The sequence below is a fragment of the Cyrtonyx montezumae genome, unplaced genomic scaffold (genome assembly GCF_038088225.1).
Source record: "Cyrtonyx montezumae isolate F1298 unplaced genomic scaffold, pur_monq_1.0 scaffold_17, whole genome shotgun sequence".
NCBI lineage: Eukaryota > Metazoa > Chordata > Aves > Galliformes > Odontophoridae > Cyrtonyx > Cyrtonyx montezumae.
Genome location: NW_027071903.1, coordinates 28307516 through 28332259, shown reverse-complemented (window position 1 = coordinate 28332259; position 24744 = coordinate 28307516). Strand labels below are relative to the sequence as shown.

Here is a 24744-nt window from a genome sequence, read left to right as displayed (position 1 = left end):
CATTTTTCTCAGCTCACGTATGTCAGAGCTCACAAAATGTCAGAGGGTTTGTTTAAAATAGGAGTAATAACAGTTGGGGGAGGCTGAATCACTGGATAGAAGCCTCTTGTTTTTTCAAGACCAAGGAAAAAATAAGTAATTTTCAGTTGTACTATATTGCATGCCCTCATTGGCTTACCCCAGATTTTCATCAGTGAGATCAGCATTTGGACTGTGCATGTCCGTGGTCATAAGCTACATGACACACCATGCCAATAGACATGGTGGAGCTGTTTTTCAGAATTATATCATCAACTTTGAGGTTCCCTTAGCCAAAATGCAGCCAGGAATGATATGTAGTGTAAGCTCCAACCCCAGCACTAGGTCCTACCCATAGGCTCAGTCCTGATGCTCCATCTGATACAGTCACAGGACAAGTTCACTATTGAACAAGTGTTCCTTTGTCCTCCTCCAGGCAGCGTGAGTTGCAGACGTGCTCTTTCAGTGTTTACTGCAGCCAAATCTCATCTCAAGGTTACGTGACTCACTTTACATCCCACCACTCGCAGAAGTCTCCCATCCTCTGCCTGCTCAATCTTGTTTCTATAAGTGGCTTTACCTGTGGGAGTCTGGAGTTTAATTGTGGGTGTTGTTCTGAGGTTGTAACAGAGGTATGTATGTGTGTATGTGGAGACCTGTATCTATCATACATACAGGAACAGGAAACCTCTTGCCCTCATCCTTTTTTACTTTTGCTTATACCAGGAAGTCTGCTCATTGCCAAAGCACATAGGTACTCTTCAGCACTTTGCCTGGTATTTGTGCTCTACTTGAAAGAGCCAGAACTGCAAAATGGCAAAATTTGGTTGAATAGAGAATGGCTACCCAACCATTTGCAAAAGGAAGTACACAGGATAGATATATTTATAAACTTGCATGCAATGTGCCATGGGGATCATTGAAGGACAGTAACAAAGGGGCTAAAGTGTCAGGTTTGATGGACCCTGAAGTAGGTCAACTTTCAGGGACCTTCCAAATAGCATTTGAAGCTGTTAGAACTTGCTAATGATGCTGTGCTACTGCATATTTAGCTTTCCCCTTTTAAATATCTTCCTTTCTCTGTGTATTTTTTTAAACAATGGAAAATGCTGGCTTGATTAAAAACAGGAACGAAAAAAAATACTTTTCCTTACTTTTAAAATGACCTGAGTTTTATCGCTAGAAAAATTATGAATATGCTTACATAGTTTTGGGATGAAAGCATCTTAAATATCTCAAGTTAGTTTCATACATGTGTCTGTCTGCCTTTCATTTAAACCAAGAGGTAATTTCAGAGTCAGACTTTCCATTTGAGTGTATTTTCATTTGTCTTTCTTGCAAGATTCTCATAAGAATGAAAGCAGAAGAAAAGCTCTATGCATTGCTACATTGGACAGCATTTTCTATATCAGTAGTATGATTTCTGTCCCTTGAATTTTAAACGACTTTTTTCTGCTGGTCTTTGTGCGTGTGGAAATGTCCTCTCCCAAGCAGGCATTTCTTCTTGCTGGTACAGCTGATGAGCAGGCACTCTCTACAGCAGAACGAGGGTTTCTGCCCTGCAGGATATTACTAGCTCAAATGTTTCTGATTCTGCCTGCCAATCTTCACCTCAGAGTAGCAGTGAGAAAATACGACAGTATGGAGAGTTTGAAGAAGAGAAATAAATGAGGAGTCATAATTCATCGACCACCCTGAAAAAGAGAAATGCTTCCTGCTCTAGACACCCAACCAGGAGGTCTCTGTGGCCAGTGTGGTGGCTGAGGGAGGCACATGCACATCTGCTTTTCTTTGAGTTCAATGTCCAACGCGTCTCATGCCTGACTGCCTCTTCTAGCCTGAGGTTGCATTTCTCATTCTTTTTTGGCAATGTAGAGAAAGGCCTTTCACCCATGTCCTGAGGGTGTTCCACAGCACTGCTGCTGCTCTGTGCTTTGCTTTGGCTGTGCACAGCCTTAAAACCAGGCATTTGGGAGAGTTTACTACAGCTTCTGTACGAGCTGAAGAGCCAAAACCAAAGCAAAGAACTAACTAGGAAGCTGTTAGAATACCATGAAATTAAATAGAAAATAAAGACCTTATTCATTCCTAAATTTACTTGAAGGATAAATTTTAATGCCTTCCCTCCTCACGCATCTTCCCAAGACCTTTGTTGTGGGAATGTACTTATTTCCATCCCTTCTCTCACAAACTCCAAAGTTGGTGTCTCCCATTTGGTCTTCTCAATCATTATACGATTTATTTTGGAGTTTGACTCAGCCTGCTCATGTGCACAATAGGCTCTCATTGCACTCATATTCCCAAGTGCCCTGGTGACTCAAGACAGTCACAGCTGTGGTTTTTTTCATTATTTCTTTTTTATTCACTAACTCCAATTTCCTTTCCTGGTGCCTTTCTTGTTCCCTGGGGAGGTGGCAGTCAGCACAACATGGCACCAAGACTGGTTCCCAACATCTGAAGGAGATGACAAGGCCATTTTTTGGTGGTGTCTTCAGGGGATGAAATGTGCTAATGCAATGCAAATTACCCTTATGAAACAGCCAAATGTCTTGGGACTCCGTCCCAGAAATATCCCACTAACATGGCTCTGGTGCACTTCTTTCATTTCTTCTAGTTGAAGGCCAAATCATCTGAAAAATATCCGTTTTCTAGCTGTCCTATGCTACGACACAGCTGGAGTTGGTTAAAATCTAGAGGGCAGTATCTGGCGTAAGCTGATGGGTCTTTGTGTATGGCTTTGATTTATTATTCTAGAACAGCCTGTCCCCTCTTCAGTACTGTAGTTTTGTTCTGCTTTAACGAGAAAACCAGAAAAAAGCTGAAACAGCTTTGCTATTATATAGTCCCCATCTAATGCAATGTAGAAGTCTAGGCGTGCAGCCTCCCAGATTTTTCCATATCAAAGTTGTTTGCACTCCACAGTGCTCTGCAGTCAGGGAAGAGTGGCAGATCCATCCTAGTGGAGAAACTTTGTCTTCTTCAGCTTCTCAGGGCCCTGAAAGGCAGCTGCTGATGGTGGTAACTGTCTGTCTTTAAGCCAAATTATTATTTTCATATTTTAACCAGGAAGCCAGGTAATTACATTTACAGCCTTGGTGGTTTTGGAAATAGAAGGAAAGCAAACTCAAGTAATTGGTCAGGTAACAGCATGTGGTGCACTGAGCCACTTCAGAAGCTGGAGAGAAAAAAAATAATAATTAAACAAATAGTCTTGTTATTCAGTTTTTCTTTTCAAGTGTAAACATCTTGTGACTTCTTGTGACTTTCTGCTTTTCCTGGAACCAGTGCATCCTACAGACAGGAAAGGTCTTTGGTTTTGTGGAAGATTGTACCCATCAGCATCTGAACTGTGCTGAAACTGCATCTTTTGGCTCCAAGTAGAAAGAAAATTGTATAGTTTGGAGGCAGTCATTCTTTCTGTGAGGGTGGCAACAAAGGTCACAGTATAAAGGAAAGCCATGGGGACAACTGCTTTCAAATATGCGAGCTAACGTTGTGGTGGCCAAGCGTTAAAAGATGATTTAACTTTACCCTTAGTTATTTTAGACTAACACTGAAGAAAGAGCAGAGGAGCAGGAGATTTTAATGGAAATGGTGATCATAAACTCTGCCGTAAAGTGGAGGAAGCAGACCTCTTAAGGCTATGGCTCTGGTTCAAGTCAGAGATTATTTTCTAATTCCTGAAACAGTGCCCCCGGTGAAACGTCTGCTGAATGCTGGGTCCCTCTCCTACAACAGCTCCAGATGAACTAAGTTGAGCCCTGGCGGCCTCCAGAGATGTGAGCGGGTATGTGACTGGTTGTCCTTCAGTCTCATGAGCAAGGAAGAGAAAATCTCTTCTTTTAAGCCATCCTGGCACCTAACTCAAAGCTCTCTGAGGTCAACTGGGGTCTCTGGATCAGACCTTTGTGTAAACAGATGTTATTTCCAGACAAAGGAAAAAAATCTGATTTTCTTTGGCACAGAGGATTTGGGTGTATTTTTTTCTGTTTAAAGGAGAAAAAAAACTCAAAATACTTATATTTGTTTTCCCCTGAAGATTGTGCTCTTGGATGGAGACCATTTCTCCTGTATTCAGGCCCTTAAGTGCATTTTCTCTCTTACCTCCTTTTTGACGACAGAGGAGACTGGCTGCACATTGCCCTCTGCTATCCCAGGAACACCATCTTCCATGTGGTGAAAGACATCTACCAGCGACGAACAGGGATGGTGCACAGCATAAGGCACTACCTCGTGGCTCCTTCCCGTGACAGTGTTCTCAATGGGACTGGCGAGCAGCTCTTCTACTTCGACAGAGCATTGGGGTGAGCCTGTGAGAGCCCCTCAGTGAGCAGGCCACAGACAGCTGGGGTTCTTCTCTTTTCAGTCCTGGTTCCTGCTTTCCCTATCTCACGGTTAAGTTTCAGTCCCATTCATCTTGCATGGTCTTTCACTGATTTCAGGACAAAGTAGAATTATGGAATGGAGTAACTTAGATTAGGTCTACTTCTGTACCATCAAGCAGTGAGACTGGGAAATTTCAACTTCTTCACATTCCCATGAAGAAAGGTTGGCCATAGTTTATCTATCTCTTATTTTGAAGGCAGGAAGAGAGTCCTAGAGGTCACGCACTACCTTTAGAGAAATCTAGAACACCTTTGCTTAAATAAACACCTTATAAAACCATGCTTCCCTGTTTGCTTAAACAGTTGGGAAGGAAAAAATTGTTCTGTGGTCTAACCATGAGCCCCATGATGCTTCACCTGACTAAGCAGCTACTTCAGAAATCAGTCCACAAATGCCAAACTTGAAAATAAGATGTGATATGTTTATTCTTTCAACCATAACACATGAGCAATCAAATCCCGGAATGGTTTCCCTGCTAACCAGGCTTCTTTGTGGTAGCCAGGTCTCTTTTAAGGTAGGAATTGTGAAATAAGAGTTTACTAGTCAATCCCCCTTGTCTTTTTTTTTGGAGTGGAGGGTTAACTGTTGCCCAAATTCTGTAAAAATGTTGTTTACTACTGAAAAATGGGAAAATTGTTACACATGTGGGTCTGTAGAGGCAGAACCAGTTGCTGCCAGCAGCCATCTGGACCTGGTACGTGCATGTTGATGGGCATGACCCAACTTAATTCTGGCAGTATCAGCCTTCTCATTCTGTTTAATTCAGCAGTGCTATTTTTAGCCTCTCAGAGTACAAAAGTTAGGGGGCTGGATTTTGCTTTTCCTGTTGTTGTTTTGTAAACTTTATTTCACAATGAGTGGGATGTTTCCCCTTATTTTTTTAACCCCACGTGCTGGATCCTTGGAGAGGGCCCAAGCTTACTCATTCTTTCTTCCAGACAAATAGAAACAAATATTTAGTTTTTAAAGGAATAGAAAGAAAATAAAAAACCTTTACAGCTCATGCATCTTTTTGATCCTGAAGCTGAGCTGAGCTGTTTATGTAATTTCCTCTGCTGAACTGCAGAATGAATGCGATTGAAAACACACTTGAACAGCTAGGAAAAAATGAACTCCAAGGGCCAGAAGATCTGGCTGCCTTGGAAGTTTTGTCATGCGTGCCTAGGGCTAAGCTGTGCCTGCAGGACAAGGCTGTGAGATGCAGGAGCCAAAGGGGAAGATGCCAGTATTTCTAAGCAAGCCTGTTTCCTTCTGAACTAAATAGCGTGAGCATCTAGCAAGATGCAGCTGTGCCTGGTGCTGGAGGTGATGCATGCTCCATGATGCTTGCCCAATGTAGGAAGCTGGCTTGGGTGTAGGGGCTGCGAGTACTTCAGGTCTTGTGCTAGGTTGAGAGGGAGGCTCTAGTGGTGTCCTTGCAGATCTGTTTTGAATCTACAGCTTGCAGGTGTGCTGTATTACACCACTCTAAGGGTTCTTCAGTGGCATTGCAAAATGGAAGGGATAATGCAATTTAGCACGCAAAGACCCTCCCTCTATTCACCTTTTCCCTTAAACACTTGATGACTGATCAGTCTGTTTGCTCTCATTTGTAGGTACCTCTTTGTCCACCTGCAAGCCCATGAAGCTCGACAAGGGCACAGTTACTGCTCCCAGCAAGGCTGTGAACGTATCAAAATCATGGCACAGATGTACCCGGGGGAGTCCTGGAGCTGTTCCCAAAACCCCTTCTTGCAGAGGCCAGCTGCCCCGCAGCACCCTGTGTCCCAGCACCAGGCCGTGCCATGCAGGGCTTGTGGGGCCCCACAGGTAACAGCACATCTCCTGCAGCCATATGTAGCATCTGAGATCATGCAGCATGTGTGCATCAGTAGGGAATGATTTTTTTTTCTTTCAAACAAGAATGAAAGAACACTTGAGAGGGCTCAGACTGGATTAGCTTTGAATTCCAAAGTACAGCATTGCTGTTGAATTACAGACTGGAAAGTAATTCTGGTTAATAAGAATAATTGGAAAATTAGAGCCAGGTTTTCTTTTAATTTACAATTCACCCCACTGTAAATCCTATAGTATTGTTTCAGGGTCATACAAATCTGTATCTTGTTTACAGCCTGGCAGAATGTATGAAACTCATATTCAACTTCTTATTCAAAGGCAGAGTGACCATCAGAGGTCCCTTCCAACCTCCATTGCCACAATTATTTGATAAATGTCTTAACAGCAAGCACTTGTGAATGAGGGTCACGGTTTGAAAAACTACACACTTCAAGTTTTCCAGTTGCAGATATGAGCATTGGTGCTTGGTGTCATTCTGCTGATGAAAACCAGTTAGCCATCCAGTTTTTCTGAGGCTCTGTCTCCATGTAATTGCAGCTTGCTATCACCAGCACACCCTCAGTAAAGTATGTAAGAATCCAGATCCAGTCCCTCAGCAAGGCAGACATACAGAACCACTTGACATCTGCATTCATTAAGGTATGTGCTTTACTACATTTGAAATGGTGATCAAACAGGGAGAAACTTTATCTCCAAGGTAAGTTATTGCAAAACCTTGCTGAACTTTGGCAGAAGGAAATGGGAAGTTCCCCTGGAAGACAGGAGTGCATTGTTCTCCTTTACAATCAGCTCCCTTAGAGTCACTGGGAGTTCGTATTCTATTCAGATGAGGATTTGAGCCCTGGAGGGGAAAAAAAGGGCCTTTTATCACCTCAAAAGAAGTATTAACGCCACCACTCTAATATAGAGGTAGTGGGGAGAAAAGCACACCAGAAAGCACTGTTTACAAAAGATGTAGGGAAAAAAAACCAAGCTTGTTTTTCTGACTTTCTCTGGTGTTGCACTAAAAGATAAAAATAACTGTATTTCACTGCTGAAGGAGTTTTGAGCTGTGAGGTTATCCCTGTGCATGCCTTACATCTCTGCTTAGATGGGGAAGAGTGACTGAAATCACATCAGCAAGGACGCTGCCTAGGTTTACATGCTGCTGAATTGTATCATTGCTGACAAATGTCTCCTCCTTGTTCCACTTGACCCCCTTTTGCATCTCTGAGAGCCTTTGTCTTGCCAAAAGCAGGGATCCTGGCACATCCTGGTAGCTGTAACCTGAGGAAGGAACCCTTGCTGTAGCAAGGGAGGGGAATAGGAGGCACGTGTGTTGAACTCCTTTGAGGCCCAGGGATGGTACTACCAAAAAGGAATCTTTTGTTCTTGAGATCTTGCTATATTTACATTTCCAGGGGAACAAAAAATGTCCACATGTCGCTTCTATCCCACCATCTGCTGTCTCAGCACTTCTCCTTTGCTCCTTGGTCATGCCAAGTGACAAAAGTTTCACCCACATGAGGAAAAATCCGTATTAAGGCTGAACTAAGCATTTTACTCTCAGGATTCTTGGCTTCCCAAATGTATTTTCTAACACACAAACAATGCCAATGACCTCATTTCTCATGTTTTTGGTACCCCAATGAGCTTTCCAGTGCCATTCAGAACGAATGGTTTTGCTTCCTCCTGCCCCGACCATCTATCAGTGACATCACTTCATCTGCACTAATTACATGTGGAAAATTATAGGCTGTAAACCCTAGATATTTTCCTTGCTTGTAATGCCCTTCTTATGGAAAAGCAGGACCAGAGTCTGAAGCTCCACAGTCATTCGCTGCCTGCCTCCATAAAACTTACCTCTGTGTTTTGTTACAGATAAATGACATGACGTTCCTGTTCAATAGCCCTGGGGTATTCTTCGTGGTGCTAGATGCATGTTCGGGAGCAGTTGTGAGTAGGCGGCACTTTGACACAGTAACTGGGGAAAACGTGGCCAATTCAATAGCTGATTATGTTCAAACATTTATAAAAGAGAGGTAAGCAAAGTGATGAAAGCCCAGCTCATGTAGAAACCTGTGGCTGATAGGCAAAGAAAGGAGGATGACTTACTTTCATAACTGAACCAGTGCTCCAAAGGGATCTGGCAAAGATTGAATACCTACAAATCTCAAATATCACTCAGATAATAAGAGGACTGTCTCTCTGTCGGGATTGCACACATCAGAGAAGAGACAGATTTTCTGGAAAACTGGCAATTCCTTCTAAATGAACCATCCATGTTTCCAACATGGAGTAGATAAGGTCCTCGCAATGACATTTGCAGTCCTGTGTACACATCCCAAGGTCCAGCAATTTCCTGGCAGTTGATGATTCAGTTTTCCATTTCTGAAATGGGTTGGTTTCTGTTTACTCTTACTGATTGTTTTTGCCTCTTCTGACAGATGAAAATCGTAGGTGTGCCAGATTTTCCAGTAGGACTTCTCTTTGGACGAGTCGATGAATAGACCTGCGTGCCTGTGGACTGTTACCTTGAATGTGTCCTGGCAATGGTCTGGATCATCTCTGTTTGTGTCTGTTCCACATTCCTTGTGGTTTTATGTGTCGCCACATAAACATGGAACAACAGAGATTTATAGATAAATTCTTGGCTGCTGGCAGAAGCAGGTCAAATAACCAGAAAACAGACTTTCAGTCCAAGGCACTTCTGAGCAGCTCACGACCAAAGATTAGAACACTGCAGTTATTACATCTTTATTTATGCACAAGTATGTACATGTGTGGAACGTGCACAGAGTGACAAATGTGCATGTGATGACTGTACATTCGTATTGATTTTCTTTTGCAAGGCTGGGCATTCAGCTAAATGCAACCAGTTGCGCCTGTAATTCATTGCAGGTACAATTCACTGAGGACAGAAAGCACATCTGTGAGGATCACAGTCAGGCTGAGGCTTGATTGAAAAGCAGGCTTTCCAGTGCATAGATGGTTTCAGAGTCTCACTGTATCACACGTAAACTTACATGTGATTGAAATCACCGGGATTTAAGCATGTTCTTAAAATTAAGAAAGCTCTCAAGTCCTTTTCTGAGTTGGTGTTGCTGATTCTTAACAAAAATAGTATTTTGCAGTTATGCAGTAATTACTGTCCTTCTTTTCAGATCACTGGTTCTTGTGTGCTCCAGAGATATTGGAGACAAGCTGTGGAGCTCTGAAATGTCTGTTTTTACAAGGTTAGGTTCGGCAAAGCCTGTCGTCTTCTACAGAGAAGGTAAATATTTTTATTTTCTTGGATGAAAGAAAGGTGAATCACCAGTCTTGGAAAGTTCTTACTTACAGTTTTACCTTGAATTGCTGTAAGAAATCCATCGGTATCATTGGTCCAGAAAATCCAAGTAGTTAGGGATCACAGATTTTTATACCTTTAGATTATTAATTTAGAAATATTGTCATTGCATTTGCAAAGAAACAAGAAAGAAAGTAGGAAAATCATTGCAGATGACATTGGCCAGATCCTGATTGATGCTCTATTCCATTCCAAAGGCTGTTCTCTTCATAGTAAGACAATGGCACATTTGTGGGCACTTCCTCACTGCAGTGCCTTTAAGTAGCACTTGTTTCTGGCAGAGCAGCTTTCATCCTGAATTCTCTGTTCCTGGTGGATTTAGGGGAACTGCTTGTGGAAGCTCAGTGTGCACAAAGCCACCAGCCACGTATTGCTTTCATCATGGTGGGTTTCCTATTGGAAAACAGGGGGCTGTTGCAGTCTAAGTTTGGACAAATGACTCAGGTGATGAGGAAATCAGGAAAATAACCACTAGCTTGAGTCAGATTCCACCTGCAGCCTCTTAAGCAGAGAACAGATGCAGAATTGGTTGTATTTTCAGCTCCATTTCTTTGTTTTGTTTTGTTTTGTTGCTGTTGCTTTACTGAAACTTATTTTCAAAGCTTATTGATGTGACTGTTCCAGGAAGAGAACAGCATAATCTTTACAGCAGAGACAGTATTTCACTTTGGTGCCTATTTGATTCCTGGGGAGATGTTTTTACTTTCATCCTTTCAAAAGCAAAAAATTTGAGGTTTTCTTTTTTTGAGACTTCTCTGTCCTGGAACTTCATTGCTTCATTCTTTCATCAAAGCCCTGAATACTTTTGAAAGGAATTTTTTGATTAAAAAGTAATCTTTTTTGTTTGCTTTGTCAAATTTAGTTCCCTGCAACACCTGCGCTGCTCGCTTGGATGCAGCCATTCCAGGTCATTTCTGGAAGCTGGGGTCCTCTACTCCTGGAGCACACAGAGGAGCACACAGGGTCACCACAGGGCCCCATCCTGGGCTACCACACCTGTTGGTGGCTATTTCCTTGCCCTGCTGCTTCAGTGGAAAAAGTCAGGGGCCGTTGTGCTGGTGGTTTGCAGTGGGATTGAGCCGTTGTTGGCTGATGCCACATTGCCCCTTTTAATTTTCCCAAGGGCAAGGGTGTCTGCCCTGAGTTCCAGTCTGGGTAATTATGTTCAGATTCATGAGCTTTCTCCTGCTGATTCAAGTATGTGCACTATTTGACTTCACATCTCCAAAAGCGACTGCATGCAGGGTCGCGTTCAGCTGCTGCCGTGGTCCGCTCTGGGGGGCTGTGGTTCAGGGCAGGCTGGAGTATTTCTCCCAAATACATATTGCTGCTGCCAGGGATAATGCACAAAGCAATCCTCTTGACCCCAGCTGGATCAGGATTTAGGGTCTTGTTGCCTGGTTCTGCAAAACCTTATTTAAATCAGAAGTGTTTACGGGAATAGTCTTGATCCAACCATCTGCAAATAGCCTTGGGAGTCTTTGCAATGAAAAGCATAATATAAACACAAGACATTATTATTAAAATCAAAGAACACATAATGCCTTTGTACTTTGGGACAGCAGAGGACAAGAGCAGAGCTGACATGGGGAACAGTTTATGCGTAACAGGAAGAAAGTGATGTAAACTAATAAAAGAAGGATTCAAAATGCCTAGCCATTTTCATGTAGTCAAATATGAAAAAGTACCAATGGTTAAAAATAAAGAGTTAGAATCCTTCTAACTCACATCAGAGAACCCATCTTAGCTTATTGAAATACCTGCAGATCTGTGATGCAGTGAGGTTACAGCTTCGGAAGCCCTATTCCCTCTTTCATCGCTCTTTTTGCCTTTTCAATGTTCTGTTATTTTAATCCAAGGGGAAAAAAAAAGGCTAAGAAGTTCCAATATGTTCATGCTGTACTGCTAATAAGGGAACAGATCTGGTTCACATGCTTTCTGTCTGTTTTACAGGGAGTTTTTCTATGCTTGGCTATAAAGGACAAACCAAGCCCTCCTGGATTAAAGTTCTTAATCACGCTCGTTATCAGAAAGCTGCTTCTCTACAACATTATGTTCCCTTGAAGCTGAAAGAGTATCAATGTTTGGATAATGCCTTTTCTCAGAACCACTCAGAGCACATCACTGCAGAGGCTGCAGCACCCCACAACTAGCATCATTGGTGTAACCACAGCCAGGCAAGTCCAGCAGCTGTCACCCAACTGCTCTTGTTTTTGCCGGATTGTACCAAACTGATGTTGTTCACTTGTATATTTTATAATTAATAAATACAGTCTCATCTTACCCGCTATGGTAGAGTTTCATTTTTCAAACAGCGTCCCACAGGGCGGATGCGAAAAGCCTGTGGACTGCACTTCCCAAGGAGGAGAAGTGTTTGAGCATGTCTATGATTTGGTGTCAGATGGTAAGTTCTAAAGGCAAAAACCTGTTCTTCAGTGTCATAGGCAATGGAAATGAAACTTGGCATGGAAACTTTAGCAGCATCTAGCAGTGAAACAGATCTTCTATGGCATCTTAGGTGAGCTCACTGACATCTGCTTGCATCAATGGGTAAGCATGCGATAATCTTACAATAATATCTTCTAATCAACCTGAATATATACAGTGACAAAAGGAATCATAAATGTCTGTCTGTAGCTAATGACTGGTGAAATGATATTTGCCCAATTGATGCGAATATTTAATTAAATGTGCTGCTCAGGGTAAAACCTTACATTCCTCTTTCAATGACTGTATTGACATTCTGTTCCCATGGAGGGCTGAAATACGGTTGGAATTAGTAGCTATGATTCTTTGCTTTTTGAAATGAAAGGCAAAGAAAGATCTTTGTATGCAAACAGAGACAAACTGATGACTCACTGACTACAATTTGAGTACAAAAGTAGGCTGAAATGATGAGATACTCATTTTGCTTTGAAGGCAATGTTACCTGGTAACAGCAGGGAATGGGAGGGCAAGTTCAGACTCTACCATGTCTTTGCTGCAGAATTCTTTAGAGGAGTTGGACGAGTTTCCAAAATGTTCAAAACTGTTAAAAAAAAAAAAAGTGGCAATTCTGACAGATAAATAAGAAAACTATGATGTTTCTTTTGTTCTTGTTTACTTGTTTACTGTTAAGCCCACAACTAAAATCTTAGATTTCATTTTAATGTTCAGAAATCACAAGCTGAACAATGACATTGTTGCTCTTAAAATGTGATAATTCTCTATTTTCTTACACAGCAGAATAGAAGAAAATGCACAGGTAGGGTTTGTTCTCTGGCTGCAGATGTGTTGCATAACTTTGTTGATTGGTCACTATGGTTTTGAGCGAGAAATCCTAATGGGGAAAAAGGTAGCTCAGGGAAAAAGGCCAAGGATTGGTTTATTTGCACAGAGAAAACTTCATTTTTGCATCATCCTCTTTTTGCAAATGAGGCAAGAAGTGACAGGTGCTGGGGTCCTGACTAGCAGAGAGAAATCTAAAGAAGTGCTTTACTTTTACTGCTCAAATACACAGGTAAGTGTGCACTTTCTGATGTTCCTTCGTGTCTATAATGGATAGATGAAATACGTGGCCACAGATATACACGTAGCATTATAGATCTTGTCTCAACAGAAAGGCATGAGTTTTTTCCAGATCTTCTACTGAAATATACCGATCTTTCCCTCATTATTTAGTGCGGTGGGAAAGTGTGAGCCTTGTATTTCAAGGCTAGCCCTTCTGTCGCTAGGGGATTACGGGAGCATGGGGACCGTGCTCCATGAATGAGGTGCCATCACATGCCACCCCATGGGCCTGGGGCTCGAGGGAAATGGACATCTGAAAGATTTGTGGACAGAAGAGGAAACTCCATCCCTATGCCAGGAAGGAGAAGCAGGAGCTGAGTTCAGCCAGAGGGGATGCTCTGGCTTGCTAGAAAGTGTGAAGAAGTCATTGATGCTGCTGAGCAAACCAGGCTGGAGCAAGCTCCTTGGGGAGCACTGGGGGCTGAGGCTCTTGGTGGAGACAAGTCACACAAGAGCCCAAGCTGCTGGCACTGACCCTCCCTGGAGCTCTCTGAAGTCCTTTTGAACTATTAGTACCTAATTGTTATGATTTCTGAGGCCGTGCAGGGGAAGAAAAGCAAGAGGTTTTTGGCTGTGAGCTTAAGCCCAGCATTGGAATGACTACTTACAGAGTGAGGCTTTACTTTCTTAGAGATTTATTTGATAATCCCTGACAGGTCCAGAGCCTGGATCCCAATAAAACTTTGCAGAGCTCTAACCCCAGTCTGAGACTAAACAATTGGCAAAGGACAAGCCTGGTGAAGGAGAGGAATGTGCCTAAACTCCTGAAAAATCTCTATTCCTCCTCCCACCTCAGAATGAGAGCAAATGGCAAATGTCCTGGAGAGGAAGGCGTGGAGCTGTGGTGAGCCAGATGCAAACAGCAAACTACCACAAAAGCAATAAGAAAAATATTTACATCCTGATGGAGCTATTTGAATAGTTAAAGGCGGCAGCTTGAAGAGGATTCAGGATGCTGTGATCCTCATGAGCTACTGCACATGCTCTCCTTACCCTAAGAGGGACAAAAGGCTCAAAAACCAGGGACGGTCCACAGAAGATGTTCCCCCATGGACACTCAGGACATTCAGGATGAAACTTTCAATGGCTACTGCTAACTTGGTGTGTACAAGAAGCCTGTGTGTGTGAAGCTGTAGGGTAAGTGTTGCGTGGCTATTTTGTTTGTGGAGAGCTCTCATATTCCTCCCTGGCACATCCAGAGCAGGAAAGTCTTCATCTACATGCTGGAGTGCATGCGGACTATGAGTGCCCTGTTGCTAATGCAGGCACATTCGGTACATCTAATGCATTCAGGACGTATGGATGTCCTGTTATTTCCAGAGCATTTTTGCAACGGGTACACTTTAGCTCCTTCTGAAAGCATTGTTTTGGCTGTACACCAAGAACTTTGCCAGTAAAGTTAGTGCATCCTGAGCTTCTGAAGCTGAGGCTTGGCTTCCCACAACCTGGATGCTTTGAAAACTTTGTGTAGTGGATGAGGGTTGAGTGAAATGCTGAACAATTTAAAAGGATGTGAGACTGGAAGTCAGTGAGGCTCTGAAGGGTGGAGCGTTGTGAATTGCAAATGATTTTGTTTTAACCAAGCCAAAAATTACTTCCTTTCCTTCTCAAGGTCTGTGAGCCTGTGAAAAAGAAAAAAAAATAATTCTAAAAAAAAATCAAAATAATTTAAAAAACACATAAGTTTTAAATATATATATATATTTTTTTTCGTTTCTGGACCAAAATAGGATGACAATATTGCAACAAATTTGCAAGCATCTGGGTTTTCTTTAATTTATTCATTGTAAAAACTCCCTCTAACTCCAGCTCCTCATTCAGAAGCAGCTCCTATGAACACCAGGAATTTGCAATGACATTTATGTATGGCAAATGTGAGCAGAACCTTCCTCCTCACAGGGAATGACATTGGATAAATTGGTAAGAAACTGTGATTCATTGGGGAAAAAAAGAGAGTTATGTGTACAACTCAAGCACTAATTTCATTGAAATGTAAGGTTTGTTGCTGCATTTCATCCTCCTATACTTACCAGCAAAAACAAGCACCTAATGGCTGGATGACAACCACAGGATCAAGATGAAGGGCAGGAGCAGCTTTGCAGCTGTGCTGCCCTGGGAGTGGGAACACATTAGCTATCCCTAGAAATGTGTTTGTTTACTTGTGAGGCTGTCTGAAGGTTTTAGCTGTGCTTGTGGCTCATGTGTGAAGGCTCCCCTTGTACAGGAATGTCACTGTAGCAAGAGCTGGCATGTCCTCAGATTCAAAATGCAAATGTACTCATCAAATCCGTCTTCCCAGCTGGGGTTAAAATGCAAAACTTCCTGAACAGGGTGAGAGGACAGCTGTTGCGGTGCAGTGTCAGCATGGAGAGAGCAGAGGTGCTAATTAAACAGCTCCTCCTTCTGAAGAATCAGCTTCCAAACTGAAGTTGGCTTCTTTGCATTTAGATGAGGAAACATGCAGCAGCTTTTCAGACCTAGCCAGTGAACGAGGAAAAGCTCAGCATCAGCTCACGTTTCCTTTATTGTGGTTACAGCAGGCTGAGAGCACAGGCCTGGCTGCCCGGAGTGGAAAGGAGAGTGTCTGCTGCCCACTGGGCTACGAGGTGATTTTGTCAACTAGGCTCACGTGAGCTTTCCCTGCACCTCTCTGGGGAGATGGCTCCAGGTCCCTGCTTGGACTCTGGCCTCTTTAGCAGTAGTCAGGATGCAGGCAGATTTATTGCTTCTGTTTGATGTCTTCTTTGGGGGACATCAGGGAGCTGCTCTGCATCTCCCATCCTTGCTGTGTTTTCAATGGTTAATGCTACTGTTGTGCCCTGGTGGACATGCCAGGTAGGATCCCTCTCTTCAGCAGATGCTGAGGATGCATCCTCAAGCTGGTTTTAAAAAGCATCTTACAATGCCTCATATCAGGAGTTACTTGCTTAAAATTCTGTTCAAGGGCTTGGCTGGTTGACCCCCAGCCCTGCGAGGTGCTGAGGCCACCTTGGAGGGCTCAGCACTGCCATCTGGGCTTTGGAGTGTCCAGAGGCCACGATGAAGCCTGGGATAATCCAACTTCCTCGGAGCATTTCTGTATTCTTTTAGCCCCAGGGCTGTCTGCTCTGTGTTGCCTCCGGCATTAAAACTGCGTGGAGTGAGGTGGATGGGGATTCCTGTCTACGCAGTGTGCTTTCTAGTACAGTATCGCTGCTGACACCTGCAGTAGCAGCCAGCTGGGGACTAACGGTTTCCTGTATCTACTTTTAGCATTGTCTGCTGCTATTGTTCACTATTTGGAAAGATCCAGCAGCTGGGAATCATTTCAGAACGTCTGCCTTGCCAGATCCAGGGATATGAGTCCCACTGGCCATTGCCAGGCAGCTTTTAATGGCCAGATGAAAGAGCTTTTCTCACCCAAGAGAGGCATCACAGATGGTGTTTGAGAAACACTGGAGATGACAGACCGAGCAGGGCGCTCGCATGGCCCTTAGGCTTTCAGAGTGCCCAAATCTGCGGGGAGATTTGTTGACAGAGCGGGTTACATCAGAGCTGAACTCAGCGATGTGGCGCCCGTTCAAGTGCGATGTAGTGCAGCCGCTGTGTTCCCATGCGGCTCTGAGCACGGAGCTGTGGAACCGGCTGCTCCTGAACCCTGTCCAGCAGGTGACATTAATGGAAAGAGTCACTACCCCCTTCCTCCTCTCGTAGTAAAATCAAACATGTCGTTGTTTGTGTCTGGGGAAGATGCTTAGCTGAGAGCTTTTGACGGAAAATTCCTGAGATGATTGTCCTCCAGGCCACACTTTACCGACACCGCGTTAGTCAGAGCTGAATCAGAGGAGTCAGCGCTCGCAGCAGAAGCCGTTCTCCTTGGCCCTCTCAGCTCTCAGCCTTTCCAACCTGAGTGCCAGTTAATACTAACACTGCAATGAACTTGAGCTCACGGAAAGCTGAATCAAACACCCTGCTTCAGCCACAAAATAAGCAGGGTGTTCTTTGAACTGGAGCAGGTCAGACAGTAGAAAAATATTGGATCCTTGAGTACAACTGGTGCCTCCAAACATGACAAGAATTTTCAGTGTGTGATTGCTTGTTTTGCTCTCCGTTGATGAGGATGGATGCAATCAGGGAAGCAGCCCCCTGGGAGCAAGTGGGGACATAAAAGCAGCAGCCATTTTGCACAACCTGGTGGTAAGTACTGCGCAGCTCTTGGCTTTCTAGAAAGTGAAGTCTGTCAGATCTGTTATTTTCCTACAAGTTGCTGTCATGATATGCGGTGAGGTCTATTGCTCTCTTCTAGCAGGGACGCTCCTAGGAGCCTGCAGCTTCTACTGTGCCAGAGCCAAGCCATTTCTTTACTTCCTACAAAGCAACAGGCAAGCAGATGCATGCCATCACTCTCAAAAATACCATCTCTTTTTTATTTCTGTGAATATCATCTGATTGTATTTTATGACCCGGAGCTTACCAGTGGGAATCTGGCTTTGTGCAGCTGTGTCTGCACCATAAGGACCACGGTTTGTCTGCAATAACCATCCTGTGATCTTACCCGTCGTTCAGCTTTCCCCTGTCGTTAAAGCAGAATTTAGTGATTGTATTTGCAGATTACACTGCATAGTAATCGCTAATAAATCTTGACATTTTCATGGTGACTGCTGTACTCTGGGCATACCACTAATAGTGCTCCTCTAACAGAGCCCTGGCTTATCGTATGTTGATGGTAAGTGCCATTAAAATGTCAGACACGTGCAGCCTGGTTCTGGCACAGATTCCATGGCCGTGTTATTGCTCTCTGATAATGTACATCATTTAAAGTTATAGCATTACTAAGTGCATTCCTCTTTTCTACTTCTCTCTAACAGCATTTCAGCACCTGACAGATTGTGCCATGTCTATGCTGTGACCAGAGCACAAGGCTGTCAACTATGCTATACCAAAATAAGCAAACATTTTCCTGCTGGAATGTTTCCTGACAAATTTGGTTCTAATTTGCTGTTTTTAATACAATCACTGGATTGCATGTGGTTTGAATGTACCACTGTACTTCAAGCTGCATCACCTCTAGGAAGAGAAGAGTACAGACACATGTTCTGCATATCCACATTGTGAAACTCGTTCCAGACTAAACCCCAGTTTCTTGCATATCTCATTCTCATGTTTTTGTTTGTTTTATATTAACAAGTGACCTGAAAAATAACACATGCTTTTTTTTTGCCCTGAAGGAACTGGAGCACCCTGGAGTTCTTTCAATGGCTTTTTTGGCGTCTAAGCTTTGTGATGCATGTATTTATTGTATTTCATCGTTGTGGTGTGACGTGGCAGCTACAAATAAATTTCAACATTCTGGCCTACATGATGAAACCTAACAGTTCCATGGACTGTGCATGAGTTTAAAATATTGCTTTTAAATAGAACGTTGGACATCTACAGCAGTGGGTCTTGGTACCTCAGTGTGATCTTGTCTCTACATTGCCATGAATTACGGAATCAAACGCTTGAGCCTGTTGAAGAGAATCACTTTAACTTTGACTTTCCTGTCACAGCTTGTTTGTTTTTGCCTGGTGTTGCCTATGGAAGAAATAAAAAACAATGTTAGGTAGATTGGTTTCAAAAGCAATCTCGGGTTTTGCAACAAACTTCTAGGCAGGTAGATAAAAGAGACGATGTTTTCTTGGATCTGAAATCTGCAAAACTGCATGCTTCAGTCTGAAAGTTTGAGTACGATATTAGCTTGGGAGCGTGCAAAATACAGTTGCTAAAATTGTGTTGGTTTTACAGGGGAAGGAAGGTGATACCCAGAGGTTACTCAGTGCAAAGTTGTCACTCTGCGAATGCCCTCTCTGTTGTGTTTCATTACTTCTTTGCACTCCTGAATACTCAACTCTAGGGAGTCTTGAAACTGTGTGTGCTTATATTGCATTCCTAGGACATTTTTTTTTTACTTCTGGTGGTTGATTTCCGAGTGTCTATTTGGATTCCCACATGGGTTTATCCTAAACCAAAAAGAGAAAAGCTGCCCTTGGCTTCTTGCTCTGCTTGGATCGGTCCCTAAGCAGTATGAAGGTGTTAGTCATTGAGCTGAATGAGAGTGGAAGTGAGATGTTATAGAGCTGTGTATGACATTGCTTTGTCAGGGAATGATTTTTGTATGAGTTAGGAAAAAAAAAAAAAAGACACATTTTCTTGGTATTCTGTTTTTGCAGGTATCCAGGGTATCTACCCAGAGAAATCGTGAAGAATGGCTCTACCTACCTCCAAGTATCTGGCTGAAAGCCTCATTTTTTCTCTGTTTGTTGTCTCCTCTGTAAGCACAGGTAAGCCCTCCTGTCTTAGGGAAAAAAGGCATGGTTTGTAACACCATTTCTAAATAGTGATGTTATTGGTGCTTTTTGAGCAACTTTTCACTTTTTAATTCAAGTTCTTATTAGGAAAAGCCAAGGACAAGGTGTGAAAGCTCAGAAGAAAAGCATTTCTTTGAGTTGCCAATATTCCAGAATTAAAGCAGCTGGAGTGGCAAAGAGTGAAATATCTCAGCAGGTGAAAGTACCTACAGAGAGCTCTGCGACTCTGACAGGCATTCTTAAAACAAATCCAAATCTAGCAAACCACCACAAAGAAATAACAAAAGAAACCTCAAGTCCTCGTAGCTGTGGCTGTGGGAGGTGAGGATTTTGCTTCAGTGTCCAAGGACAGACATGGACAGCAAAAAGCTGAGACATCCCTGTCCTTGGTTTCTGGCCCTTACAAGCAGCTCGTTGCCTAAGCAGTTGCAGGAGAAAGAGAAGCTGAAAATACCTCCTGGAATCTAGTGGATAAATTATATCTCTACATATGTATAACTACTTTTGGTTTTATTTGTTGTCTCATCATTAGCAAATTTTTCGGTTAAATTGCTGAGGGAATAATGGGACATTTTTTTGAATTTATTGTCAGTGTGTTATCTCTGAGCATCTGTTCACAAGTCCCATTTTCTGCCTGAAGTAGTCATTGTTTTCAACTATAATTTGTGTGTCTTCTGGTAGGGACCCAAAACAACCCTCTTTTAAGTGAGAAAAATTGTGGCTGATATTTGCAGTACGCTTCCAGTTTCCAACTGGCACAAGTAGTATCAGAATCAGGCCATGGGTTCTGATCAGTATTTGACTCAGAGAAACAAGGCATGTGTTGCTTGCTCGCCTTTAATACTGTTATATAATGAGTCTCTGGAGACATCAAGGCAGTGACTGGTCCAATTTTGCTGTTTTCTTAAGATATGAAGCTAGTGGAGGAATTTGAGAGGAAACTGAATGCAGGTGGGTAATTTTGTTTCTACTGCTGTGGAATTACAGATGTCTGTTGAGTTTCACAGTGGTTACACACAACAGCCTCCATCAACTGCACCAGCACCAGCACGTTTCCTTGCGTGGATCAGTGTTGCATTCCTTGCCATTGACTGAAGGAAATACTTTCCATTTGGGAAAAACAAACAAACAAAAAACTCTACTGAGTGATGGAGCCAAAATTCTGCTGAAGGCAGGGGATGTATCCCACATCAATCACCATCAATTTGTGGCTCCTATACTTTTCCTATGGTAGCTTAGGGTGCAAACTGGAGAGCTGGTGAGAACTCCCAAGCCTTTCTGATTGCAAAGAGCTCATTGTTCAAACTTCCACTGACCTCAGTTTCATAGGATTAGAAAGGTTTATAGCCTCAGAAAATATGCATGATACACGGGACTTCTGCACTTGTGAGTTTTGTTGATTTGAATAAGATGTGAGACTCGCATGTTGGGTGAGATTATATCTGGGAAATATTTTATCTTAAGTAAATATTTTTAACATGAGACTCTTGGACTTGGTATGAGAGCAGTTTAGCTATCACATCACTGCAGTCTATAACCAAACCCGTGCAGAGAGATGAGTGAACCCAAAGAGAATGAGTCCTTATCACTTCTGTCTGAAGAAGTTCATGAAGCTGGAGTCTCTCTTGAGGGATTTCTATTGCTCTTTCTGCACATATTGCTAGTTCTCGTGTGTGTGGGGCTTTGCTGATAGTTTGAGCACTTTTACTTCCTATCCCTACTAAAAACACAGTTTGCAAACATATCTCATTATCCTTTTAACATTACACACAGATTTTCAAGCCTCAGGTAGCACTTTTAGAGGTGATTCTTGTTTTAACTTTTCAACAATATCTTCCCTGGGCCTGTGAAAGATTTTTGTCTGGAAAGGTATGAACAAACAGAACTGAGTGTCACTGTGAGAAGGTCGGAGTTGCAGACTTTTCTCTGGTAGTTTTCTGGTAACAGCATAGCATGTTTTTCCACACTTTCAGAAAACAAACAAACAAAAATCTATACAGCTTAAACTGCTGCTTGTTTTTTTTTTTTTTTTGGTAAGGACACACTGCTGCACTGATATATTGTTGTGTTCCAGGGAAGCAGCGAAGGGGGGGAGTGCTGAGAATGGTGTTTAAAGATGCTCAGATGTAGAGCTTTCTGTCTTGCACTGAACACAACAAGGTAACTGCTCTGAACTTCTATTCAGCAGAAGCAGCTGTGGCGTGTCCTGACAAGGATCCTGAGCTAGAAATCTGGAACCCAGGTCACAACCAAGAAAACCACATCGAAATCCGCAATGGCAGGAAGCTCCTTCTCTCATCTTCAGCGACCGTCCACTCAATCCACATCACTGATGGAGGTAAAACATGCTGCCCCTAAGTTGGCAGTGCTGGGTGAGGAGTGCTTTCCCTTTTGGCTATTTAAACCACTCTGTCCCATTCTGGGAGAGGTTTCTGCTGCTTGCTGGGAACTGGCTGGCTGCTGGACAAAGCCAGCTCTATTTTGGTACCAGGGTGGGTGGTAGCTGAGATGCTATCAGTTCTTCAGCCATCATAATTAGTTATTTGTCATACTTTCTGGATAATTTACAGAAGTACCTCAGTATACTTACTAATTCCATGTTTTGCTTCAAAAACATTTTTTGCTAAATTATTGTACTGATAAAATAATGCAATAGTTGTGTTCTCAGGGACTCTGGACAAGGCAGATACATATGTGCCTCTTTGTCTCCAAGGACAGAGGCATAGTGTTGCTGCTGACTGCTAGCACAAATAGCTGTTATTCACTTTAACTCTGAGTTTCTGTCTCAGTTTTTAATGACAGCTTTTCCATATAAATCTTATTCACATTCTCCAAGAGTTGAACTGAGTAAATAATACGTAAAGTCTTCAGAATTTCTAATGAGAGCTGTTTTGAGGAGGAAAGGCAGAGTTTTTCAAAAATTGACATGAGACCCCAGCTCTGAGTGTAGCACAATGGAGTCACAACCTCTGGTGAGCTGCTGTGTGTTAAAGTACATTTCATGACTTTTTCTACATAGGAAAACTGATCATTAAAGACGATGTCCAGCCTATCATTTTGCGTACTAGATATATACTCATTGAAAATGATGGAGAGTTAAGGATTGGCAGTGAGATGTGCCCTTACCAAGGCAATGTGGTTATCATCTTATATGGGAGGTACGTATGCACAGTGAGATATCTTGTAACTTTCCAGTACATCTCTCCCGTAACAAGGAACAAAATGTTCTTTAAAATTACATTTATCAGACACGTTTATCATCTGTGCTTTGCGGAAAGTTCAGTAGCTTATTAAACAATTTAAATGGCCTTTAATAATATGACACCGTTTTGATTTTGATTTCAAAACTTACTGGGGATGAACTTTATAGTACTTGGACATGCCAGAAAAGCAGCAAGTACATTGCAGCCGCTCAAGCTGATTAACGGATTTTCCTCAATAAACTCAAAGCCTAAAGATTTAATTTATTTTGAAATATCTCCTCCTTAAACATTTTTCATTTCTGCATCAGAATGAGAAGTAGGTGAGCCAAAGGATAAGGCATTTATGCCTTGCAGCTCAGAACAGGATCTCTCTGATTTTCAAGGATTCCAAACTCATTTACCAACAAATAAGATCTACCAAGCCTTTGTTATGGTAACTTCCTACTGAATTCAAGAACATAAATGTGTTGTTCAGTCTGGGCTTTGGCCCTTGCGGGTCCTGAGTAGCATAAAGTTTGAGTATCAGATTGCTCCTGATCTTCTGTAGTTGCTAGTATTATTCAAATCATTTATTTACCGTAGAGTGTGAGCAGATGCTGACTCTTGGCTTTGTTGAAAGAAATGCATTGCTAGTTGTGACACTTCTGTGCTTGGGTCACAATAAAAGAAGGGCAGAGGCCTCTTAACTGTGCAGATCCAATGAGAATCTTTTCCTGTCTTTCTGCTGCAGAGCGGATGATGGCAGTGAGCCGAATCCCTACTTTGGGCGGAAGTATATTGGAGTGAGTGAGGGTGGCACTCTTGAGATCCATGGCAAGAAAAAGCTATCCTGGACCTTCTTAAACAAGACTCTTCATCCTGGTGGCATGGAAGAAGGCGGATATTACTTTGAAAGGAGCTGGGGCCATCGGGGTGTCATTGTCCATGTGATTGACCCAAAGATGGGGGCAGTTGTCCATTCGGACCGGTGAGTGACTTCACAGCTATCTAGATCTGAGGATCTTTGGAAACAGGGATGGCTTTTCAGAAAGCACAGAAACATGTTTTATCATCTAGTTCAAATGACTGTTACTGCATTCATATACAGTTCTTTCTAGATCACTAATCTCCAAAACCACAGTGCAAACAGAGTGTTACTGTATAGCTATTGAGTCAAATGGAGCTTAATCAATTTGATTTAATAGAAACATGTCATGTATCTTCCTAGAGAAGTGATTTTGCAATGGGATAACATCACCATTATAAGCAATACAAAAGGGATATTTCTTTATAGCACTTGCTATTTAATCCTGTGATGCTTTTTTGAGCTGCGATCTCACTGAAGTAAATTCCTTTGTGTCTTTTTATCACTTTAGGTTTGATACCTACCGAGCAAAAGAGGAAAGCAAACGTCTTGCCCAGTATTTGGACAGAGTTGCGAATGGCATGATCCTGTCAGTAGCAGTGAACGATGAGGGATCTAGAAACTTGGACGACTCAGCCAGGAAAGCAATGACCAAACTGGGCAGCAAGCATTTCCTTCACCTTGGGTTTAGGTATGTGCCAGTCCTGCCAGTTTTCCCAGAACAGAGGTTTTATTATGCTCCTCAGATGTCCAAGTGGTTTCTCTCACTCAAAGGCACAAAGTTCTTTCACATGGAAAAAAGAAAACAAACCCAGAAATAAAACAGGAAAACTTTTCAGCGGGAGGTTTTAGCAGTTAATTAGATAGTTTAAGATGAACTCATTGTCTATATTGGATATTTTTATTAGCAGATTGCTGTCATTGTCTATGTTGGGTATTTTTATTAGCAAACTGGGGAAAAGCATATTTATTCATATTTAAAATGATGTTTTTCCAAGATACTATTCCAGAAAGTGAATCATTCCTAGTTATTCTCAAGCTATCCCTCAAAGATTTAAGAGCATGTCTACATAGCTACATCAGATTGAATAGGCTGAACATTAAGGAGAGTAGGATAATAGCCATGTAACAGTGGCTAAATGCATATAGGCATTTATACAGTGTATTTATCATCTTGTCTAATACTTATTTGAGGACTTGGCAGCACAGGAATTCAGCATGCATGAATTTATGCTGTGGACTGTAAATACTTCT

General features: G+C 42.5%; 2 protein-coding genes across 3 annotated transcripts in view; both read left to right on the top strand.

Moving 5' to 3' along the window:
• The window catches only part of LOC136047294 (inactive cell surface hyaluronidase CEMIP2-like), a 47726-nt gene extending 35881 nt beyond the window's left edge, over positions 1-11845 (top strand). Inside the window, exons 19-24 of the mRNA XM_065734353.1 lie at positions 4140-4322; positions 6000-6213; positions 6778-6879; positions 8101-8261; positions 9384-9493; positions 11522-11845. Coding sequence (XP_065590425.1) covers positions 4140-4322; positions 6000-6213; positions 6778-6879; positions 8101-8261; positions 9384-9493; positions 11522-11721 — 970 coding nt within the window. The 3' untranslated portion in view covers positions 11722-11845. The remainder of the gene's footprint in view (positions 1-4139; positions 4323-5999; positions 6214-6777; positions 6880-8100; positions 8262-9383; positions 9494-11521) is intronic.
• Positions 1-24744, top strand: part of CEMIP (cell migration inducing hyaluronidase 1) — a 100050-nt gene that overhangs the window by 31540 nt on the left and 43766 nt on the right. Inside the window, exons 2-6 of one of the 2 annotated variants that reach the window (XM_065733967.1) lie at positions 19306-19416; positions 21629-21781; positions 22463-22601; positions 23377-23613; positions 24002-24181. In XM_065733967.1, the coding sequence (XP_065590039.1) occupies positions 19341-19416; positions 21629-21781; positions 22463-22601; positions 23377-23613; positions 24002-24181 (785 nt within the window). In that variant the 5' untranslated portion in view covers positions 19306-19340. Of the gene's footprint in view, positions 1-19100; positions 19417-21628; positions 21782-22462; positions 22602-23376; positions 23614-24001; positions 24182-24744 lie in introns of those variants that run through there. The other variant, XM_065733966.1, reaches the window with a different exon arrangement.